The sequence below is a fragment of the Crinia signifera genome, chromosome 1 (assembly GCF_055691185.1).
Source record: "Crinia signifera chromosome 1, ASM5569118v1, whole genome shotgun sequence".
Lineage (NCBI taxonomy): Eukaryota > Metazoa > Chordata > Amphibia > Anura > Myobatrachidae > Crinia > Crinia signifera.
In genome coordinates this window covers 411004276-411024877 of record NC_139217.1, presented here as the reverse complement: position 1 = coordinate 411024877, position 20602 = coordinate 411004276, and the positions used below count along the sequence as shown (strand labels likewise).

At 41.4% G+C, this 20602-nt stretch overlaps 1 protein-coding gene across 7 annotated transcripts in view; it reads right to left on the bottom strand.

The window, feature by feature from the left end:
* The window catches only part of KIAA0825 (KIAA0825 ortholog), a 387619-nt gene that overhangs the window by 282699 nt on the left and 84318 nt on the right, over nucleotides 1-20602 (bottom strand). For all 7 annotated transcript variants that reach the window (XM_083151784.1, XM_083151782.1, XM_083151783.1 and 4 more), the window contains 5 exons: nucleotides 19783-19959; nucleotides 13027-13109; nucleotides 8336-8560; nucleotides 5166-5422; nucleotides 2114-2264 (listed from right to left, as the gene is read on the bottom strand). In XM_083151784.1, coding sequence (XP_083007910.1) covers nucleotides 2114-2264; nucleotides 5166-5422; nucleotides 8336-8560; nucleotides 13027-13109; nucleotides 19783-19959 — 893 coding nt within the window. The remainder of the gene's footprint in view (nucleotides 1-2113; nucleotides 2265-5165; nucleotides 5423-8335; nucleotides 8561-13026; nucleotides 13110-19782; nucleotides 19960-20602) is intronic.

Genomic DNA, 20602 nt, shown 5'->3' with positions numbered 1-20602 from the left:
CCATTGGATTGGTCAGTATGTTTTCTTTAAATATGCACATCATTATTTTTGATTGTCTGCTTTCCTTGAAAAGCATCTTAATGATCATGTGGCGTTCTGTACATTCCATAATATCCGCATACTATGCCAAAAACTGATCTGCAATCTATTATGGGCCAAAGTATTGAGCTCCAAAATCCAAAACAATCTGGCCTTCTGTATACTGGTATGGCCTGTTGGACATTATTGCTATTTCGCAAATGCTATTTCGCAAGACTAGCTTCAGCCAATGTTCACATCACTGATTTACTGCATGGGAAATGGCTAAGGGAATATTTTTTCAAGTGGGACAATGTGACAGAAAACCATTTAAATGCACATTTAATAGGAGAGTAGGGTGAGAGTGCATATAAAATTTGTAATGACCAGCATCAAATACAAACGCTATGTGGTGAAACAGTTACCCAATATACCTTCACCTTACATTAACCCATCAGTGGTGGGTTTTGTTTTAGGGAGCGCTCCCCACTGGGCGAGGTTTTTCTGGGGAGCGCTCCCTAAAAAAAGAACCCCCGGGTCCAGGCGTCACCGCTGAACTCTCCATCAGCTGCTTCCTGGCCCTGCCCCCTGGCAACTCGGCTGTGTGCGGCCTGATGTTACAAGGTCACGCAGCACACAGCCGGGGAAGGGAGGCAGGGCCGGGCAACAGGGAGTGCAGGCAGTGGCACTCCCAAGAATTTTCCGGGTTTGCCAGTCTGCGCACTGGAGGAAACCCCGGAAAATTCTCGGGAGTACCACTGAAGGGGTTAAAGTGACCAGATCATACAGTCCATCCAAAAACATTTGCAATCTGGATGGACCATTATGCAATAGATATCACGGGTGAGTTTATAATAAGGTTCCGAAATCACACATTATTGCATTTGTCAAAAAAGCTACATTTTTTTGAAGAATTTGATTAGATGCGAATTTGCGGCAAAAAAATGCATCATGATTGGCTGAAAGTGTCTCCATGGAGACGCATAGAGCCAACCATGGCTAAGTGTTTGTATAGCGCACACATAAAAAAACACACATACATGTAAAAATCACTACAAAGCCACTTTAAACTGCTAAAAAAACTTCATACTGAGCTGTTGAAGGGGAAGCGGCATCATGCATCCTGCCTAAATCTTCTGGATAAGTCTAGTTACACTTCATTGTTTTGGACTTTTAATAACCACATAGCATCTGGAGTCAACGCCTCCTGACGAAGTCATTGGATGAGGAAACACATTGAGGTGTTTCCATCGCTGACGTTGACACTGACGGAAATAGTGGAGGAGATTGAATACCCCCCTATGTATGCAGATGTGTCCACATACATCCAAGTCACGTTATATATATAAAGTGTGAGCTCTGTGTGACTTGGTGGCGCTGAACATCTTTTTTGTTACTTGTTCCGTTAAAATGCATCTTATGCGCAAAAAGCTTCTTCTGATTGAAATATACGGCATGCCCATACTCTGTGTGTGAGTGCTGCGGTAACTGCATATGAAATGTTAAATTGTTTTGCACTGTAGTGGAAATGCAGCCGTGGTTGCACACAGAATAGAGGCATGCTGCATATAATTTTATTCAGAAGTAGCTGCTTGTGTGTCCTGCAAATGAGACCCATATATTGAAAAAAAACACAAAAAAGGGCTGTCGAACATGCAAGAAGGCTAGCGGCACTGCGGGTGGTGGGCAGCATTTGGCGTTGCGTGTGGACCAGAAGTCCTATGTGTTGTGCTCTTTGTATGCAACTGTGCACTTATAAAAAGAACTGGTAATGCTGAGAACATCACTGACAACCAATGTACAACATAACAAATACATTATACCGGACTGAAAATGATGAGACCATGTGTATTTGATGACTCGGTATATGATTTATAGTGGGAGGGGGAGGGGCATCAACTCCAATATATATGTTTTGCAATAAGATTCTAGCTGTTACCTAACATACATATTCTACATCAACAGGTAACTATCTGTCCATAGAATAAATGTCTCCTCTGGGAGGAAGTGCTGTCATAGAGCTTATGCTTTAAATTTCCTCTTACAGTGAAATATAACAGGGTATAATGGAAGAATGTAGTCTTTACACTCTCACCTCATAAAAAGCGTTGTTATCATCCCAGTGGTGGCTCTCTGCATCATGAAAGAGGCTTGTAGCACAAATGTTGATGCAGTAATTTGTAACTTGGACCTGGAGATTGCTGACAAATTCCTGGTATCTCTGGACAGCTGCTAGAAACAAGGGCCTATGGAAAGGAGATGATCAGAAGAGGAGCCACTCGTGAGCAAAGCTGTGATACTACACAGTAATACAGGTGGTTTTCATCAGAACACTGCGGTCAAAATGTCATTGGCAACTGCAAATAAAAATCACCTTAGTAGATGGATTTCATAAGTCCTATGCATCTATTACTATATTGCAATAGGAAAGTAAAAACATATTTACCCGCAGTAACGGCAGAATGCCTGCTTGCGATCAGTTTTATAGTAATATTTAATCGTAATAAGTGTGAAAACTGTAAATAATATATTAATTTTTCCTTTAGTAACATTCTTAAAAACGTACATAAAACATTTGGTGATTTGTATCTAGTAACCTAGGTACTATGGAGGTTATTCAAATAACTGTAATCATCTGCACTTTTTGCCATTTTTTAGGTTGAGTTTCGATTTAACCTTTTCAATTAAAGTGTTGATTTTTTACCACGGCGAAAAACATGTGGATCCCCGAATCCACAAATTTTTGCTTATTTTTAAATTAAATTGCGAGGGTTTCGCCCAGTTTTTAGTCGATTTTCGTCCTTGCTTTATTGGTCCCCCACCCAAAAAAAGTGAAAAGGCATCGGTGAAAAAGTATAAAAAAAAAAAATTCATTTGTTGAATTAGTCCCGTTTATTTCAGCTGTCCAAACGGGACTAATTGAATACCCCAAAATGTATTATCATGTCTATTATGCTGAATGAAGCCTGCATCCATCTATTTTCTCTGGTTCTCCATACAGAAGGTAAAATAAAGCTGCTCTATATTTATAAATTATACCTTCGTAGCATGATTTTTTTTTCTTTTTTTTTTTTCTTTTTATATTTTCATTCTTCTTGTGTATTGTACTGACAAGGAAAAATAATGAAAAAAAATCACAGGCAAAAAATAAAAGATTTCTTTTGAAAAAAAAAAAAAAACACTAGCAAATGTGATACCCGATGTAATGGTATACCTATATACCTTATTATATGGGTATATGTATATGGGTATGTAGAAAATTTGCAACAGTATGCAACGAAGGGTTACCTTATATTTTAAATGGTCCTCAATATAACTTGTACTTGTAGGGCAGAGATGAAAGCTATACATAACTGTGGATTAATGAAAACTGGTGCCAGCTTTCAATCCTCAATGGAACGACAGTATAGTTGTGGTTTGAGCAAATTGCATAGTACTTATAGCTGATCTGCAGCTATCACATTTTTGCACGGAGGTTTCAGTTTATAATGCAGTTTCTGTCCATTTTCCAGTGTTTGGGAGCAACTGGTCGACTGTCATTTGCAATCATCCATTACCAGATTTTCATTCCAACCAGCCAGATCAGGCAGATAATTGCATAGTGTTCGCTCAGCATGAGGATGTTATCACAGAGACACAGAGTCTGGGCCCAGCTTTTCTGTACTGTGTCTGTGTATGCTCACCCCTTCCCAATAGTGTCCTTCCTCTCTAAAGGTGCATACACATGGGCCTTTATTCAGATCTGATCGCAGTACAAATTTGTTTGGAAAATGGGCAAAACCATGTGCACTGCAGGTGCAGATGTAACATGTGCAGAGAGAGTTAGATTTATGTGAGTTATTTTGTTTCTGTGTAGGGTAAATAATGACTGCATTATTTTTACACTGCAATTTAGATTTCAGTTTCAACACACCACACCCAAATTTAACTCTCTCTGCACATGTTACATCTGCCCCACCTGCAGTGCACATGGTTTTGCCCATTTTCCAAACAAATTTGTACTGCAATCAGAAGGGCCATGGTGCGATTTTGGCTATGTGATTTCCCTTCAACTCATCGGAGTGCAGAACCACAGATATTGACTATACACATGGGTCTCGAGTCAGACCTATTCGCAAGGCTAGAAAATTCACAGCCCTAAAGATTATTGATAGACCGTGCATCCCCGTGGTAAGCTATGGGTATGCGTGTGGTCCACTTGCGGATGAAGCCAGAGATGGATAGCTGCAGGCAGGCCCAGCCGTTGGGAAAGAGGGACCCTGACGCCATCAGCGACCCAAACTCCCCATGGCCATCGCAGTGCCATGTAAGTATAGACTTACTCGGTACACAGAGGGAAATCCATTCGATGTGCACAGGGGCGGGGAAATACTCTGGCGGGGCTGCGTTTACCTGATCCCTGGGCTGCAAAATCATCTGTGAAGCGGCATTACAACACACGGTACGGTTATGTACCCTGTTTTCTACTGATATGGACTATATAGTCCATATTGGTAGTTCATATTGGACTGTGTGTATGCCTAGTGTAGTGATTGTAATACTGTACGCAACATTTTTTTGTGTGAATGAGCCCTCCTTAAAAGTTGGTTGTGCTGACCTCTAATTACCATGATACTTACACATTTATGTGGTAATGACGGTCCAATTGATATATATATATTTTTTTACATCTACAGTATTCCCAGGAACCAAGTACATAGCTAAAATTACTTATTCTCCTAATGGGGCCATATGTATTTTCAGTGCAAGTTAGGCGGATGTACAGGATCCAGGCTGTGCTCTGAGGTTTTTTAAAGGGACAGTCATATACAAGGCATGGTTTTGCCTTGTAAATGTCTGCCCCTTTAAAAAAAAAAAAAAAAAACACATTCTGCCGGCATCCCGCATTTTAATACATACGGCCGCAGATTTTGATAGACTCAACTACTGTATTCTGTCATCGCAACTAATTGCTATGCTTTTAATGAGTCACTGTTTTCACTCCTGACTTTGTAAAGAGCACACAATTTTACATAGGGATGAATGGTCCCTATTTCTGCACCACTCACAAAAGCAATAGATGAAGCTCATACAGCTCAGGGTAATGGAGCGTACAGATGCATGAGCTATAAAATATATAGGGCATAGGAACAAGCAGGCATACATACCTCTTACTCATCTGCTCATTATAGTGTGTAAGGTGGTGCAGAATATGGACAGCGGAGGATAGAACAACCAGAGCTGTCTTTACGGGAGCTTTGTCTGGCACCTGCGAGCTCCACTCTTCCAGTCTGGTCAGGACAGAAGTCACTGCTTTGCTAAAGGCTTCTACAAAGCAAGTCCTTATGTTTTGTAGTGAATCATCTCTGCACGCCAATGCCAGGGGGAACAGCCCATCAAACTCTTCTGTGATGTCAAAACAAAACTGGAGGAAAAGAGGTATGTCATGTTAGGATACCTTCAAGACAGCTTGTAGCTGCCTTTTATCTAATATACTATTTAAGTCCAACACTAAAGTTCAGCATAAGGTTACTGTGACACTCAACAACTGTTAACAGTGTACACCAACAACAGAAAGGCATGCTGGGACTTCCAGTCCACACCTGCTACTGCCACACATTTTCACAATTTTCCATTATAATATCATTCAATCATTTTAAACATGATCCATAAAGAAAGGAAAGCCTCATTATCTAAACAGTGTCGATATGGTCTCTGCGGTCACAATACTGGGCATATCCATTTACTTTCAAAACACTTCCTTTATACCCTTTAATACCCCGTTCTCATTGCCACAAAAACCCTGGCAAGCAGTAAATTCCTGGGTCGTGTCTCAGTCTAAACGGGTGTGAGTGAAATTCCCGGGTCTTTTGTCCCGGGAATTGCACCTGTGACTTTTGCAGGGTTATTCCCATGTATTACACGGGTATGCGCCAGTGCGAAAAGGCATGACTCGGGTTTTTCACACAGGACTTGAAAAAAAAGAGCTGATTGTGGAATTAGATCAGGTGACATGATGTCAATTTAATGCTGCAGAGACGAAAGGAGACATGGTGCACTGGAGGGATGAGGAGGTGCTGGAGCAGAAATTACACTATATAGCAAAATATTAGAAGCAGCATCAAGCATTTATTTGCTGTATGAAACAACAAAATAGTGCAATAAACCAGAAACACCAGTCTACTCAGTAGTAACTCGTCGGCCCTGATTAAAGCAATGCACAAAAACATTTCCCCTTTAACAGACATCATCTTGGCCAGCCAACCAAAGCTGCTCTTTAGATTCCTCACACTTGTGGCAGGGCAGACCCAGAAAGCTCCCAATTTTGGATTTACTGCAGGTATGTGCACTCCCAATACCGGCGGTATCAAGTAAAAAAAAAAAGAGTGGCCCCTGAAAAATAATAAAAACATTATATTCCCTTTTCTGTAGGTGTGTCCCACTGGGGTCTTCCCCACATCCTTACACTGGAAAGGGACTACTTGGAATTCCAGGGGCTGCTGGGAGATGTAGGCCTTCTAGTGGCTGGTCTCAGGGAGGGGTGGGGTAGACACTGCACATATAAGGGGTTACACACAAACACACTTACAAACACTAAATACTCACCAGTGCTGCAGAACACCCAACGCTGGATGCAGAAGTCAATATAGACTTCTAATAGAAACTACCAACTTTTAATTAATCCTTTGCAAACGGGAGTTTGCATCGAGGGCCTGGTGATTTTTTATAAAATTACTGTGTCCAATTTTTTGTCCACTAATTGAATTCTAAAACCTACTGGCTGCATGAATTTCCCACCTGCAACTATATCTCCTGTAACTCCCTTGCTGTCAAACCAAACTAACCCTTGCTTTCTCTCTATGGGCCAGATGTATCAAGCCTCCACCGCTCCTTACCTCTCTTCACTGATCTCTAACCACACTCCCTCCCGTCCTCTTCGCTCCACCGCTGCCCACCGACTGACCTCTCAACTAATCACCTCCTCCCACTCCAGTGTCCAAGACTTCTCTCGCGCTGCCCCCGTGCACTGGAACAACCTCCCGCCACCCATCAGGCTTTCTGATTCCCTTACCTCCTTCAAGCGCTCCCTCAAAACCCACTTCTTTCGACTAGCCTATCCCTCCTCCTCCTAACCTCTTTTGATCCTCCTATCTTGCCCCCGTTTCCATCCATTCCTACTTATCCTATTGTTTTTCGTTTGTCCACTCACCTTTCTTTAGTATGTTAACTCTTATGAGTAGGGCCCCCCTTCCTCACGTACTGACACTACCTCTTTACCTCACCAGTGCTCCTGTCCTGTTCTTCCCTTCCTCTACTTCATCTTCAGTCTCCTCGACAACTTCGACACCTACTTCAGAACTGATGCTGATTTTAGTTCTACCAGCTATACCCCTATATGCTGCATTTTATCAACACACCCTGTACGTTACCTTGTAATTCGTTTTTTATTTGCTATGTACGGCGCTGCGGACACTTTGTGGCGCCTTATAAATAAACGTACTACTACTACTAGAGTTATTTTTAAAACCCAGTCTGTAACATGGCAGGTAGGAGCTGACTGGCGGGTGGTTTATCACTCTCTATGTCTGGGGTAGCCAACCCTAGTCCTCGAGAGCTACCAACAGTGCATGTTTTGCAGGTCTCCTCACAGAAGCACAAGTGAGCTAATTAGCTCCATCTGTGGACATTTTAAAATGTGTCAGTGATTAATGAGTGCAGCTGTGCAGCAGCTAGGTTGTCTGGAAAATGTGCACTGTTGGTAGCTCTCGAGGGCTAGGGTTGGCTACCACTGCTCTATGTTATCACTTTTTAAAGCTTGATACATCTGGCCCAATATCCTTTGTCACCCTTGCCGCGGTCTCACTTCTCCCCTCACCCTGATTTCATCCTCATCCTATCCTGTGGTAAAGAAATTGAGAGATCTGCGTATAACAGCAGCAGCTAAAGGACAGCAAGTCAATCATCAGCTACACTGTGTGTCTGCCAGCTTCTAATAATTGGCCCAACTGCACCCAATGTCATTGGGCCTAACAGCTGCAGTAGGCTGTTGTGCAGGGGTGTGTGTGTGCGGTTAGGGTCAACCCTGTATTCTACTGCAGCAGTGATAAGGAATCCTGACCACCCGTACCTGCCCCAATGCAGTGAAATCTTAAATTCTCTTTAAATTTGCATATTTTGTGGTTCAGAAATGGTCTATATTGCCTCTTTTAATGCTACACAATATTTATAATTTTATCATTTGCATTTTGCTGTTCAGTTTATGGTAAAATAAATAAAAGTTTGGATGCTAGAATCAATTAAACCAATATCATTACTTTGGTAATGTTTTGGCACTTGCCTTAGCAACTTTTTTCGACCTTTGTTTTTCTGAAAGGTCTCCGTAATGCTCATATGATTCCACAATGTTGATCAGGCTCATTCGGGACCCTGCGGTGGCTGAGAACTCCCCACTGTCTCGCTGAAGAATATAAGTGGTCACAGCTTCCATTTCACCAGTTAGACCAGGAAGCAGAACGTGTGACAAGTCTTTCAAGTGGTTCCTCCATTTAAATTTTAAGGTAGGCTATAACATAAGGTACACATTAGTAAAATGTAACAATTACTATACATAGGGGGTAATTCAATCTTTGACGATATTTCCCCAGGCAGAAACATTGTCCATTTTTTGACAAGAATAGGTTGAATTTATTCACCTGACTTTCAGAAACAGTTGGGTAGTCTGTGCATCTGCAAAAACGGCTGCAGATAGTTGAAATTACCATTGAATTTGACAATCACGCAGCCATTTTCGACAATGCAGATTCAACTTTTAACAAAGTCGAATCAACATAGGCAGTTCCGTCCCCTTTTTGCCAGGATTAAAGAGAAACAACTTATATTACCACTTGGCGGAAATATTGTCCGAGATAAAATACACCCCATAAAGAGAAATCATGGGCCAAATGTAATAGGTTGAGAGTTTCAGAAAGTGAGAGATTTGGGGAGAGTTTTCCCGTTTTTTTTAAAGCAGCAATCAATTACAATGCAAAACCAGGTTGATTTTGCCATGTAATTGATTGCTGCTTTAAAAAAAATGGGACAACTCTCCCAAAATCTCTCACTTTCTGAAACTCTCAACCTATTACATTTTGTGACCTGCACCAGTATTTAAAAGAACACAACATATTAATTAACAGTGAAATCAGAGAGCATAAGGGTCTGATTCTGAATTGGGACAAAGAGTATAAAAGGAGTAACTATGAACCTGGAACCATGTTTCACTGCAAGGGATGCAAATGCGAGGGGACGCGGATTACTTAACATGTATTCCGCGTGCGCTCGCCACACTTCGGGCTCGTATTCCGCATCCGCTGGCCGCACTTCGGGCTCGGTGGATCGCTGCGCTCGCCACACAATATAAAGTAAACTCCACACCGACGTGAATAGTGGGGGGTATAAAAAGGTTGGAGGACGCGTACCGCCGACCCTCGCGGGCTCGCTGCGCTCGCCACGCTTTGGGTTGACATTGATCGTGGCGTGGCGTTAACAATGGGGGGGCATTTCACATAGTAATTACCCATCAGGGTGGGTATACAATTAAAAATGGGGTCTGGGGGGCATTTAACATTGGTTCCAATGTTAAATCGGGTCTCAGGGACCATTTAACATCGGATCCAATGTAAAAATCGGGTCGATGCGATGCGACCGATTTTTCCGACCCGATGTCAAAATCGGGCGCCCCGATATTACACAAGTACCGCAGGGGCAGTATATGAGCCCAGACTATTTCTCTTTAAAATATTTGATAACAATAAGAATAGTAATTTTATTTATATAGCTCTCTTCTCCAACAGGACTCAATGCGATTAACAGATTGAAGAAATAGAATACAGTACAGGAACAATGAAGTACAGAAAAGCTTTTCATAAACAATACTTAAGGGAATTATGGAAATACTTGAGTAAACAGGAATGTCTTGAGTCTGTTTTTGAAGTATTCTAGAGTGGGGGCTCTCGACCTGTGCGGGGAAACAAGTCAGATAGAGTCTGAGCCGCAAGACTAAAAGCTCTACCTACAGATGAATTACGGGAGATTCTAGACACTGCTAAAAGTCCTTCACCTACAGAACGCAGTAAGCCTGTGGGACAGTATTGAACCAGAAGCTGTTTCAGGTACCTTGGGCCTTGGTCATATAGGACTTTGAAACTCATTAAGTTAAGCTTGAAGATGATTCGTCATTTTATAGGCAGCCAGTGAAGGGAGTAGAGAATGGGAGTTGGCAGCTGTGTTTTGTACCAGCTGTAATCGGTGCAATTATTTTGCTGCAAAACCAAGGTAGAGGGCATTGCAGTAATCTAATCGAGATTATACAAATGCATGTAGGAATTTGGCAGATCTTCAGAGGGAAGTGTTTTGTGGGGTACACACAAGGACGTTATGGCCCAAAACAAGTCAATTTAGATACAATCTCGACCGATTGTATGTAAATTGGACATGTTTTGGGCCATTTCGCTGTCCTTTTGATGCGATCCCGATCCGATGCGCTGCCCCGCGGGTCGGTCGGTCTTTTCTGAGCTCCTACCTGCTGCAGGTAGGATCTCAGAACCGACCATTGCAGTGGGAGGGGGTCGTGATCGGATTGCGATCACATCAGCGGCATTTACGCAGCATGTCGGCGGCGCCGTCAGCTCGTGGGCGGGTCGTGCGTTCCTGTGTCGACCCGCTCACAAGCACCATCGTCCTGGTGTGTACCGGGCATTTGATTCTAGCTATGGTCCTCAGATGAAAGAATGAGGATTTGGTTGTGGCTGATATCTGGTGATTAAGTGTCAAGCCACCATCCAGCACAACAGCAAGATTCCTCACATGATCAGAGGTTTGTAATTCTGTACCCTCAAGTGTCAGTCCAGTTATATGGCTATGCTGTGGTCTTGTTCTTTGATGCTGAGGCCCTGTCATAAGGACATCTGTTTTATCAGGATTCAAACTCAGCCAACTGGCACTCATCCACTCCTGGAGTTCAGCTAGACAGCCATTTAGGATTGTTATTTGGTTCTCAGCAAAATACGGCCAGTGGCAGCATTACATGGTGGATAGTATAGAAACTTGTGGGATACCACATGGCAGTGGCACTGATGAAGATGAGTATACTCCAGATGATACTCTCTGTGACCTGCCAGTGAGAAATGATTTGAACCAGCTTAGTACTGTCGCATCCAGTCCACAGTAATTTTTCATGTGCTCAATCAGAAGCCCATGGTCCACAGTATCGAATGCAGCAGAGAGATACAGAAGAATTAAGATTGAACAGTCACCTCTGTGTCTTGCCATCAGAAGATCATTTAGCACATATACCAGGGCTGTTTCAGTGCTATGTCTTCTACTGAATCCTGATTGGAATGGATCATACATATCATGAGTTGTCTGGTGGGTTTCCACTTGATTTGCAACCACTTTCTCAATAACCTTTCCTAGAAAAGGAAGGTTTGATACCGGTGTATACTGGGTCTTGCGGTCGGGATCGACATTTTTAAGAAGAGATCTAACCAGATCTAACAATTGCTTCCCTCCAAATTACAGCCATAATGGAGGATATTTTATCTGAAACAAATTTTGCAATCTCAATACATCTTGCCTGACAGTGTTTCCTCCGGCTACAGGCATGCTTTTTTTCAAAGCATTTCAACTATGAGGAAAAGTTGTCCAACTGGACAAGCTGTGTTTTTAGTGGCTTAGCAGTATCCTATACAGATTTTGGGTAAGTCAGGCAGTTTTAGTTAAAAATAAGTGCAATACTTATGCTCCTTCTAGATTTGTAATCCACCTTTCAGGCAGCGAGTAGCAGAAAATTGTTGATATATGGCCGGGATCGTGACAATCCACGGCCATTATCGGCAGAATGGGCCCAACATCTTTTAAAGTCAGGCTGGTTCTGCTGCGATGTGTCTTCAATGCCGGTAAAGACTGCATTAAATAGGGCCCGCTGCTATTTCCCTCATCGGAAATAGCGGTGGAGGACTGCACACCCCCCCCCTAAGACTGCTTCTTTACATTTTGCAATGTAAAGTAAAAGTGTAAGGGCCCTGAATAAAAATAGCTTTATCTACAGAAAGACAACAGAAAATATGAATCATTATTTATAGACAATCTTAACATCAATTGTTGAAGATAAAGAGAAAGTGTTTCTACTTTGGATATTTGACATATTTCCAAGTACGATGAGCTCCATGCTCTGGTACAAAGTATAATAAAGAACACAAAAGCGCAACACTAAAGTAACCAAAGTTATTTAAGTTTTGTAATATTTGCATATACTGTTTTAAAATAAAACTTACCAGAATCATTTAACATACAGCTTTTTTCTTATACTGTACATCTTTGCTACAGTCACACCAAATATCCCCTTGTGGCACACCAGGTTGTGTGAGACTCTTCAGTGAAATTTTTGGCTCATTGTTTTCAGAAAATGCAACACAATTTGACCAGGACACACTGATTAATTTGATATATGAGACATCTGTGTGTGACAAAAGGGGATGTATTCACTGTGTGCTGTGTGCTGATAGTCGGAAATATCGGCACACCCCAATAAAGTTTTTTGTCTGCATTGTCACCCATGCAGATTCAACTTTTTTTAAAAGTCGAATGTGCATTGTCGAAAATGGACGCTAAATTGACGATTCTGCGGCCATTTTCGGCAATCCGCACGCTTTCAGACCATCAGAACATTTTCAACAGTCGGATTAGACTGTCTGAATATTTCCGACAGTTGAATAGATTGAATAAGTCGAATGAAAATTTGGTCTGTTCTTGTTGAAAGGTGCAGATATGTCCGACTGTACCAATATTTCAGACTCAATCCCACATAATATACAAGTGTCATATATCAAATTAGTCAGCAAGGTCTCTTTTGAATCTTAGGTGTAATTGCTTTTGGTCTAAGGTGTTTTGGGCAAAAAAAAGCATTCCCAGCATTAGAATATTGTGGCGTATTGAGGTTAGAGGTATGAGGACACATCTGTAAACCTAAAATGGAAATTCATACATTACCATTTCCTTCATCAGCAAGGAACTTTCATCTAATATACAGCTTTCATTAGTCTTCCCGTCACAGCAATCCTTCTTCACATTTCCTACAGATACATAAAAGCATAGTACAGGTCAAATCTTGGACATTACAGCACAAGATGTGATCGATTGAAAAGAAAAGCACCATGTTTATTTCCACACAATGGGAATGTTCTAGGGCCTACTGTGAGAAGCAAAGGAGGTGTGACCAGTGCTGAGTGGGTGGGACTGGTGTCATATTGGGATGTACCCCATTTCCTCCTCAGAAAGGAGTTTACAACTGCTATGAAAATAATATTTAATATGTCATGTTTGTAATCTGTAGCTGGTGATGCATACAAAGTTGTTTATAGCTAAATATTTTTTCCATATCACTAGACTGGCATCAGCAGGTGTGTTGTATGTTTAATATATCCATATAGGAAAAAATATTAACAACAAAAAAAAAATGTTGCTTTCAAACCAATAAATTTCATCCATCTTGTTGAACACATGATCAAGAAAACAAAATACTTTTACAATAAATGTTGACAGTAGAAAATGAACATTCCACTTTTCCCCCCCAAAAAACTCCTATGTGGACAATAAGTAAATTTTAGCTTGCGAAAATCAGGATAAACTTTCCATAAGTGTTAACAAAAAAAAAAAGGAGGAAGGCGAATAAACAAACATTTTGAAGGGACAATTGTCCTCTTTTATTTCATATCTGTGTCTTTATCCGGTTGCATGTATGCAACTTTACCATTACTAGCCCTCCCCTGAATTGCTCAATTGCATCTGACATCACTAGAGAATAATAATAAATAAATAGCATTATGATTATATAATAATAAGAAGAAGGCAGCATGGATGGTGTAATGGTTAGCATTACTGACTTCACAACACTGAGGCCATGAGTTCCCATCACGGCCCTAATTGTGTGGAGTTTGTATATTCTCCCCGTTTTTGTGTGGGTTTCTTCCGGGTACTCCAGTTTCCTCCCACAAATACTGTATACTAGTAGGTAAATTGACATCCAACAAAATTAACACGTGTGTGAGTGCATATGTCGTGGTAGGGAAAATTGATTGTAAGCTCCACTGCGCGAGGGACAAACATGAATGCCCAAAGTTCTTTGTAAAGGAATATGTGTGCGCTAAATATAATTGGTAATAAATAAATACTAAGTAATTAAATAGACAAAGATATAAATACAATACCAATACTTAAGTGGACCAAAAATAATATACAATTTATCATGATCAGATCATCAAGCTTTATCATATACTACAGTATATGGCTATATTGGGTTTCAGGATACAATTCTCAATCTTCAGTCACCTTTATTTCTAAAAATAAATGGCATGGGATTTGGAGATGATGTGTATATTCCAGCAGAGTTCTGATCACACCTACTATAGCCGCTTGCACAAATAGAAAACTTCTAATCCCTTATCAAATCCTTAGTGGAAATTTAAGATGCTGGCAGGCAAGAAGTACCTGGATTTTTATCTTTTCAAGCAGAATGAGATTATTCTCAAAATGCATTTGTAGGACAAAGATACAGAGACCTTTCTGTTTTACAATGTGAAAGTAGCAATGACACTTTTTTTCCCCCTTTTTCTTATCATTAGAGGTTATCTCTTGGGAAGCAATTGCCTTCTTAACAGGTTCTTTTAATCCAACCTCAGAAGAGACCTTTATTAAGTTTTTAAAGAACAGCGAAAGCTCTAAACAGGCAATATGACTGCCGTGATGTTATATTCTCTATTCATTTGTGATGACTTTTTACAATAAGAAAATGTTACCACTGATAAAAGGGCAAAAAGAGCAAGGCTTCCTCTGCCTAGCCCATGGTATCTCTCGGAAAAATCCTTCTATTATATCACAATTTCTTTCACTTAAAAAAAAAAAAAAAATGATTAGGAAAAACAGGTTCTACTTAAATCACCCTGCCTACATATTGCACCTGAAGTGATGATAACAGGTACAGACAAAGGTGACAATATATCTTTAACAGATATCATAAAGAAAATACAGTTCTTCAGATTGCTTTGAACATTTTAATTTTCATCATATTTTTTTCCCCTAAATTCTATTATTTACCTCAATAGATAACACTAAGATTTACAGGGGTATTCAATGCGGTTGGTGAGGGTTTGTTTATGGCGAGGATGACTTGTTTCTGGCCAGGATTTACGAAAACAAGCCATCCTAGCTGTTTAACCCCCTCACCGGCCGCTCGCCCTATTCTATGTTCCAGGGGAATCCCCGCCGCCGGAGGACAGCGAGGTTTGTGGCTAATGCAGCAAGCCTGTTGCATATAGCCACGAGCCTTGCCATTTTTGAAATAGCGAGGTGGAAACGGCGAGTGCAGGGGGTGAGTTGTAAACTGAGGGCGGGCTATGTTTGCGAAAAATAGGCACTGCTCACCGCCATAACTTGCAAAATCAGCATTGAGTATACCCCTTTATATCTAAAATATAAAACTAAGAGGAGCATAAACAACTGAGTTAATAAGAATGTTTTTTTAAGTATATTTTTATTTCAACATTATTTTATACTGGTTGTATATAGAGAATCAACAAAATACAATCATGACACAAAGCGATTTGCCCAAGAGTATTCAGAACAAGGTTGGCCAAACCGGTCCTTGAGATCTCATGTTTTCCAGACCACCTGTGGATCTGTCAAATGTGTCAGTTAGTATTGAACGTAGCACATATTTGAAAATATGACAGTTCGTGATGACAACAGTGTGCACCAGCTAGGTGGTCTGGAAAATTTGAACTGCTAGTAGACCTTTAGAATTGGTTAAGCCATCCCTTTTTAAGAAGCTTAGACAAACCGTAATACCAGATTGTTATGTTCTACCTGTTCACAAACAAATAGTACATTATTTTTTTTGCCAGGTCCGAAGGTAATGTCATATAAAATTTCAATGATACAAGGTATGAATATAGCAATAGAGAAGGGGTTAACAAACTATGGCTAACAGGCAAACATAGTCTAGCCTCCGATAAAATTAGCCCCTGACTAGGTTTCCTCCAGTACTCTGCAGTAGTGGGCTGGAATATTGATAAATAAGGGGGTCTGTTGGAAAGTATTGTTATGAATTGAGCACAAGCACTGGATCAGATAAAGTCTTTCTCTTTCAAAACTCATGTCGACTTTAGCCATATCGACCTATTTCAGGTGTCTACCTAAGCCCTGTCAACCTTTAGTGGTCATCCTAATGTATGTCGGCCTTCAATGATTCGACCCTATGACCCATACCCCTATAAAACAACGTATATGCATTTTCACCAAGTCGGTCTTCCAAAACTTCTCATGAGAGTCTGAGGGGCCAATGCAAAAGAAAAGTATAGAGGGTAGAAATTAGTCCTTTAGTAGATGTCCCATTAAGAGCTAAACCCTCTGTAATATTGAAAGACCCATGATTACGTTGTGATGCTATCTTATAGTAAAAATGCCAGATTTGTAAATATTAAGGAAATTTATGGGGAAAATTAACATTTAATTTGGATATCTGAAAATGTAGGAAACGAGTTCTGCGTAATATCGTTTAGTAAACAAATTTTACTGTTCTGCTTGTTGACAAAAGCAGCTGAGTGATATCCTGGCCAAAAATTGCGGGTCCTCGAAGTGGAACTAGAGGACTAGGGTGTGGGGTGATGTAATATTTGCAGTTAGCTACATCTTAAATATCCAGAGCAGGGCCGCCACTCGAAATACTGAGGCCCGGGACTGACCTACAGCGGCACAGGGCCATACCTCTGAAAACACCCCTGCCCACCCCCGCCTGCCAGCACCCTGCCTCCCCATTACTTGCCATCATGTTGCAGCCGCGTCCTCCGGCTCCTTCAGTCTCCACAGTCCGAGCGCATACAGCAGCCTGCAGAGCGCCGAGACCCTATGTGTCCTAGGCTCGGTGCTCTGCAGGCTGAACTGTGTATTGTGCGTGCCTGGCCGCCGGGTGAGGGACGCTGGGTGCGGGTGCGCAGGGGGAGATAGGGCTGCCTGCCTGGTGAGGAACGCTGGTTGCGGGGGTAGGGGGGCTGTAAGCAGCTGCCCGGGCCCCTCCAGAGGCCGGGGCCCGGGACAGCTGTACTCAGGGCACCCACCTGTCGGCGGCCCTGATCCAGAGTATGTGATATTACAGGGTGATGCAGGACAGCCCTAGCAGTGGCCGATCTAGGGTGCCAGAGTAGCGAAGATATGGAATGCAATTTAAGGGCGTTGGTTTCCAAAGTGACCCACACTCACTCAGATGTGGGTCCATTCCATAGTATGCAATGTGCTAATCTAGCATCAAAATAAATAGTGCTTAAAATTCAGGACCCCCAGGCCTACAAGCTACATTTTATATATAAAACTAGAGGTTATATTTTATATGTACCCAAAAACTTAACTAGATACTGATAATAATGTGTCTTAAGAATTTTGTGAATTAGAAAGTGATTGTAACCTTTTTATCCTGCACCTATAACAATTTCAGTACAGATTACAAAACACTAAATGGTGAGTTTTGATAGATGTAATACTAAGATTTTGTTATTGACCATTAATTGCTGGGAGGCAAATTGGAACAAATATTATGTGGCCCTCTGTTCAAAGTCAGTTTCTTAACATGGCACTCCAAAACAAATTTTTTTGGACGTCCCTACTCTAGAAATTACCATAGTCTGAGACGGGAAGCTATTAGAATGAACTTAGGTCTACAGTCATTAGGTCGACCCCACTAGGTCGACTGGCATGAAGGTCGACCTGACTTAAGGTCGACATGGGCCAAGGTCGACATGACAAGGTCGAATTTGCATAAAGGTCGACATGAGGAAGGTCGACTGGTAATAAGGTCGACATGGGTTTTTCACTGTTTTTTTGAGCCGACATGTGCCGACAGGCGGTATTTCATGCCCTACCATCCCACTGGTGGGAGAATAAAATAGTGTGCCGAGCGCAGCGAGGCACCGTGCCCGAAGCATTGCGAGCGAAGCGAGGGTCCGATTCTCATTGCCAACTGTGTCCATGTCGACTGTGTCGACATTCGGACCAAAAAACAGTGAAAAACCCATGTCGACCTTATGACCAGTCGACCTTCCTCATGTCGACCTTTATGCAAATTCGACCTTAAGTCATGTCGACATTGGCCCATGTCGACCTTAAGTCAGGTCGACCTTCCTGCCAGTCGACCTAGTGGGGTCGACCTAATGACTGTAGACCTAAGTTCATTCTGACAGATGTCCCGATTCCGTCTGAGACTATTACAATATTCAGCTGCTCTTAAAGGACTATTACTGGAATGGGGCAACCATGCTGTACTTTGCTGGGTTCACCAAATAATACACACCAAGCCTACTGTGATTAATACTGTATGGAACACAGCAGAACTGTGTAATATGTGTATTGTAGAGGTAAATCTAAATGAAGACTCTGTAATAAACACTATATAGCACATCTGTCAAAAATAAAAAAATCTGTGAAATGTGAAACAATTTCAAGAAAATTCTAAATATTAGATAGGTGTATATTTACTGTAATATAGCTTTAAATCAAAATTCAGTCTCTTTTTTCATACTTGTACTACAGTGTTATTTTATTTATTTTAAAATCTGGTGCTGGATCCAAGATGATGCCATTCTGCCACTGTACAATGCTAACACCATTGTCTTTAACTATATGTTCTTCTATTTCAGTTGTAAACTGCACTGCTTTCATTTGTATTGGACTAATACTTCAAATAAAGTTTTTTTTTTAAATGCAGTCGCTATAGTAACACAATAAAATGCATAAACTGAAACAGAAAACAGCAAGGAGACTCAAGGAGCGGATTAAAGAAAGTAATGGTAAGAGATATACTAATGAATATCTCTGTATCGGCTTAAACCTTTTGCTGGTGCTGTAAATAGGACTTACTATTTCTGAAAAGGTACTATGGGCCTGATTCAGACCCTATTGCAGGGCTACAGATTATCAAATGACTTCCCATGGTTCGTAGTGCCTTTACCTGATCGATGGGCTCCAAAAATTCGAAGCCCAGGGAACAGGTCTGAATCAGAAGACATTATAAGTGGTTAAATTGGTCCGGAACTGGGCAGAACTGCATTCCACCAGTTGTATCTGGAATGAAACAAATTAATCTCCACCACAGTATTACAATTAGTCGCCAACCAGACAGTAGCTGCCAAAAGGCAATCATAGAGTGCTCATCATCATCCCATGTATGACTGCACAACCCAGTTTAAGATGCCATTGTCATTCTGTGGGCAGCAGCGACATAGTCAGTTGGATAGCCTATCCTGCCTCCCTCTTCTATGATGGGACAGCAAAGGAGACACAGTGGCACCATGAAGCAATGTATGACCTGTGGAGGTGTGAAGAGGAGGACTGCCCCCCTCCCCCATGGGAAGAGCAGACACAAGGACAAACTTTCATGACTACATAATTCAAGTAAAGTTAGTAATTTGTAAAAATGGTGAAGTGCGGTGGGGACTGCAGCTTACAAATTAATTAGTAAATAGTTAAAAAGTGAGGGCAGCATTGACTTGGGCAAATCAGAAAAAAATATACAAAAGAGGGAGGGGGTGTCAGGTAAGGATTCAGTATTGGATTTATCATACACATCTATCATACAATCGGAAACCTGATTAATATTGTTTTGAATACTTGACCAGTATAAATCTGCTGAAAACGTAACACTTATATTTACATTCAAAGTGACATCATTACTTTAGTTTAGATACTACTTTTATACCTTACCTTGTACATTTCCCTTTATTTCTGGATAACAGGAAAGAAACAGGATTTCTGAAGTTGCGGTTTCTACCTCTTCTTCAAGCCACAAAAAAAGCTTGACGAATTTGGACAAGGATTTCAGCTGATTCAGCTGTAAGGGTCCATCACTGCCCTTCCTCTGATGATTCTCAGGATTCATCGCTAAAATAAAATGTAGAAAAGCATAAAAATAAAATAAAAACAGTTTTATATAAACTACTACTGTTTAAAGACAACACCTCGGGCATTGTAGTCTACAAGAGTGAACCGTTATTAATGAGTACACACAGTCAAATCAACATCACTAATTCTAAGTGGGTAATTCGTTTTTAAAGGTTATACACGTGACTCATAGGCGAATCTAGGGGGTGGTCCGGGGGTGCACAGGACCACCCATTAGCCCATTTTGTAGCTGAGGGATGGGGCTTTCCAACGAGCCCAGCCCCGTGTCTCTAGCCCCCTGGGAACCGGAGATACGGACAGGCAAAGCTGGAACGGTTTCCCTATAGGATAACATGGGACCCGCTAATTCCGACCCCCACCCAGTTCAACGGCTGCCAGTTCCCCCTTCGGCATCACTGAAGCTCGAGGTTGATCTCAGTCGAACCCAAATCGCTGGGCTTTCAATCTGATACCAGGCTGGATCCATGTGGGTTAATTGGTTCCAGGGATATTGAGGTTAAACCATTTTTTTTTCTCATTTCTTACATGTAATTTCATGACTGTTTATGTTCTTTGAGGGCAGATTTCTCTGGAACCAAACAGCCCAGTTTCATGGCACCAAAATCATTCGAAGCCAACTCAA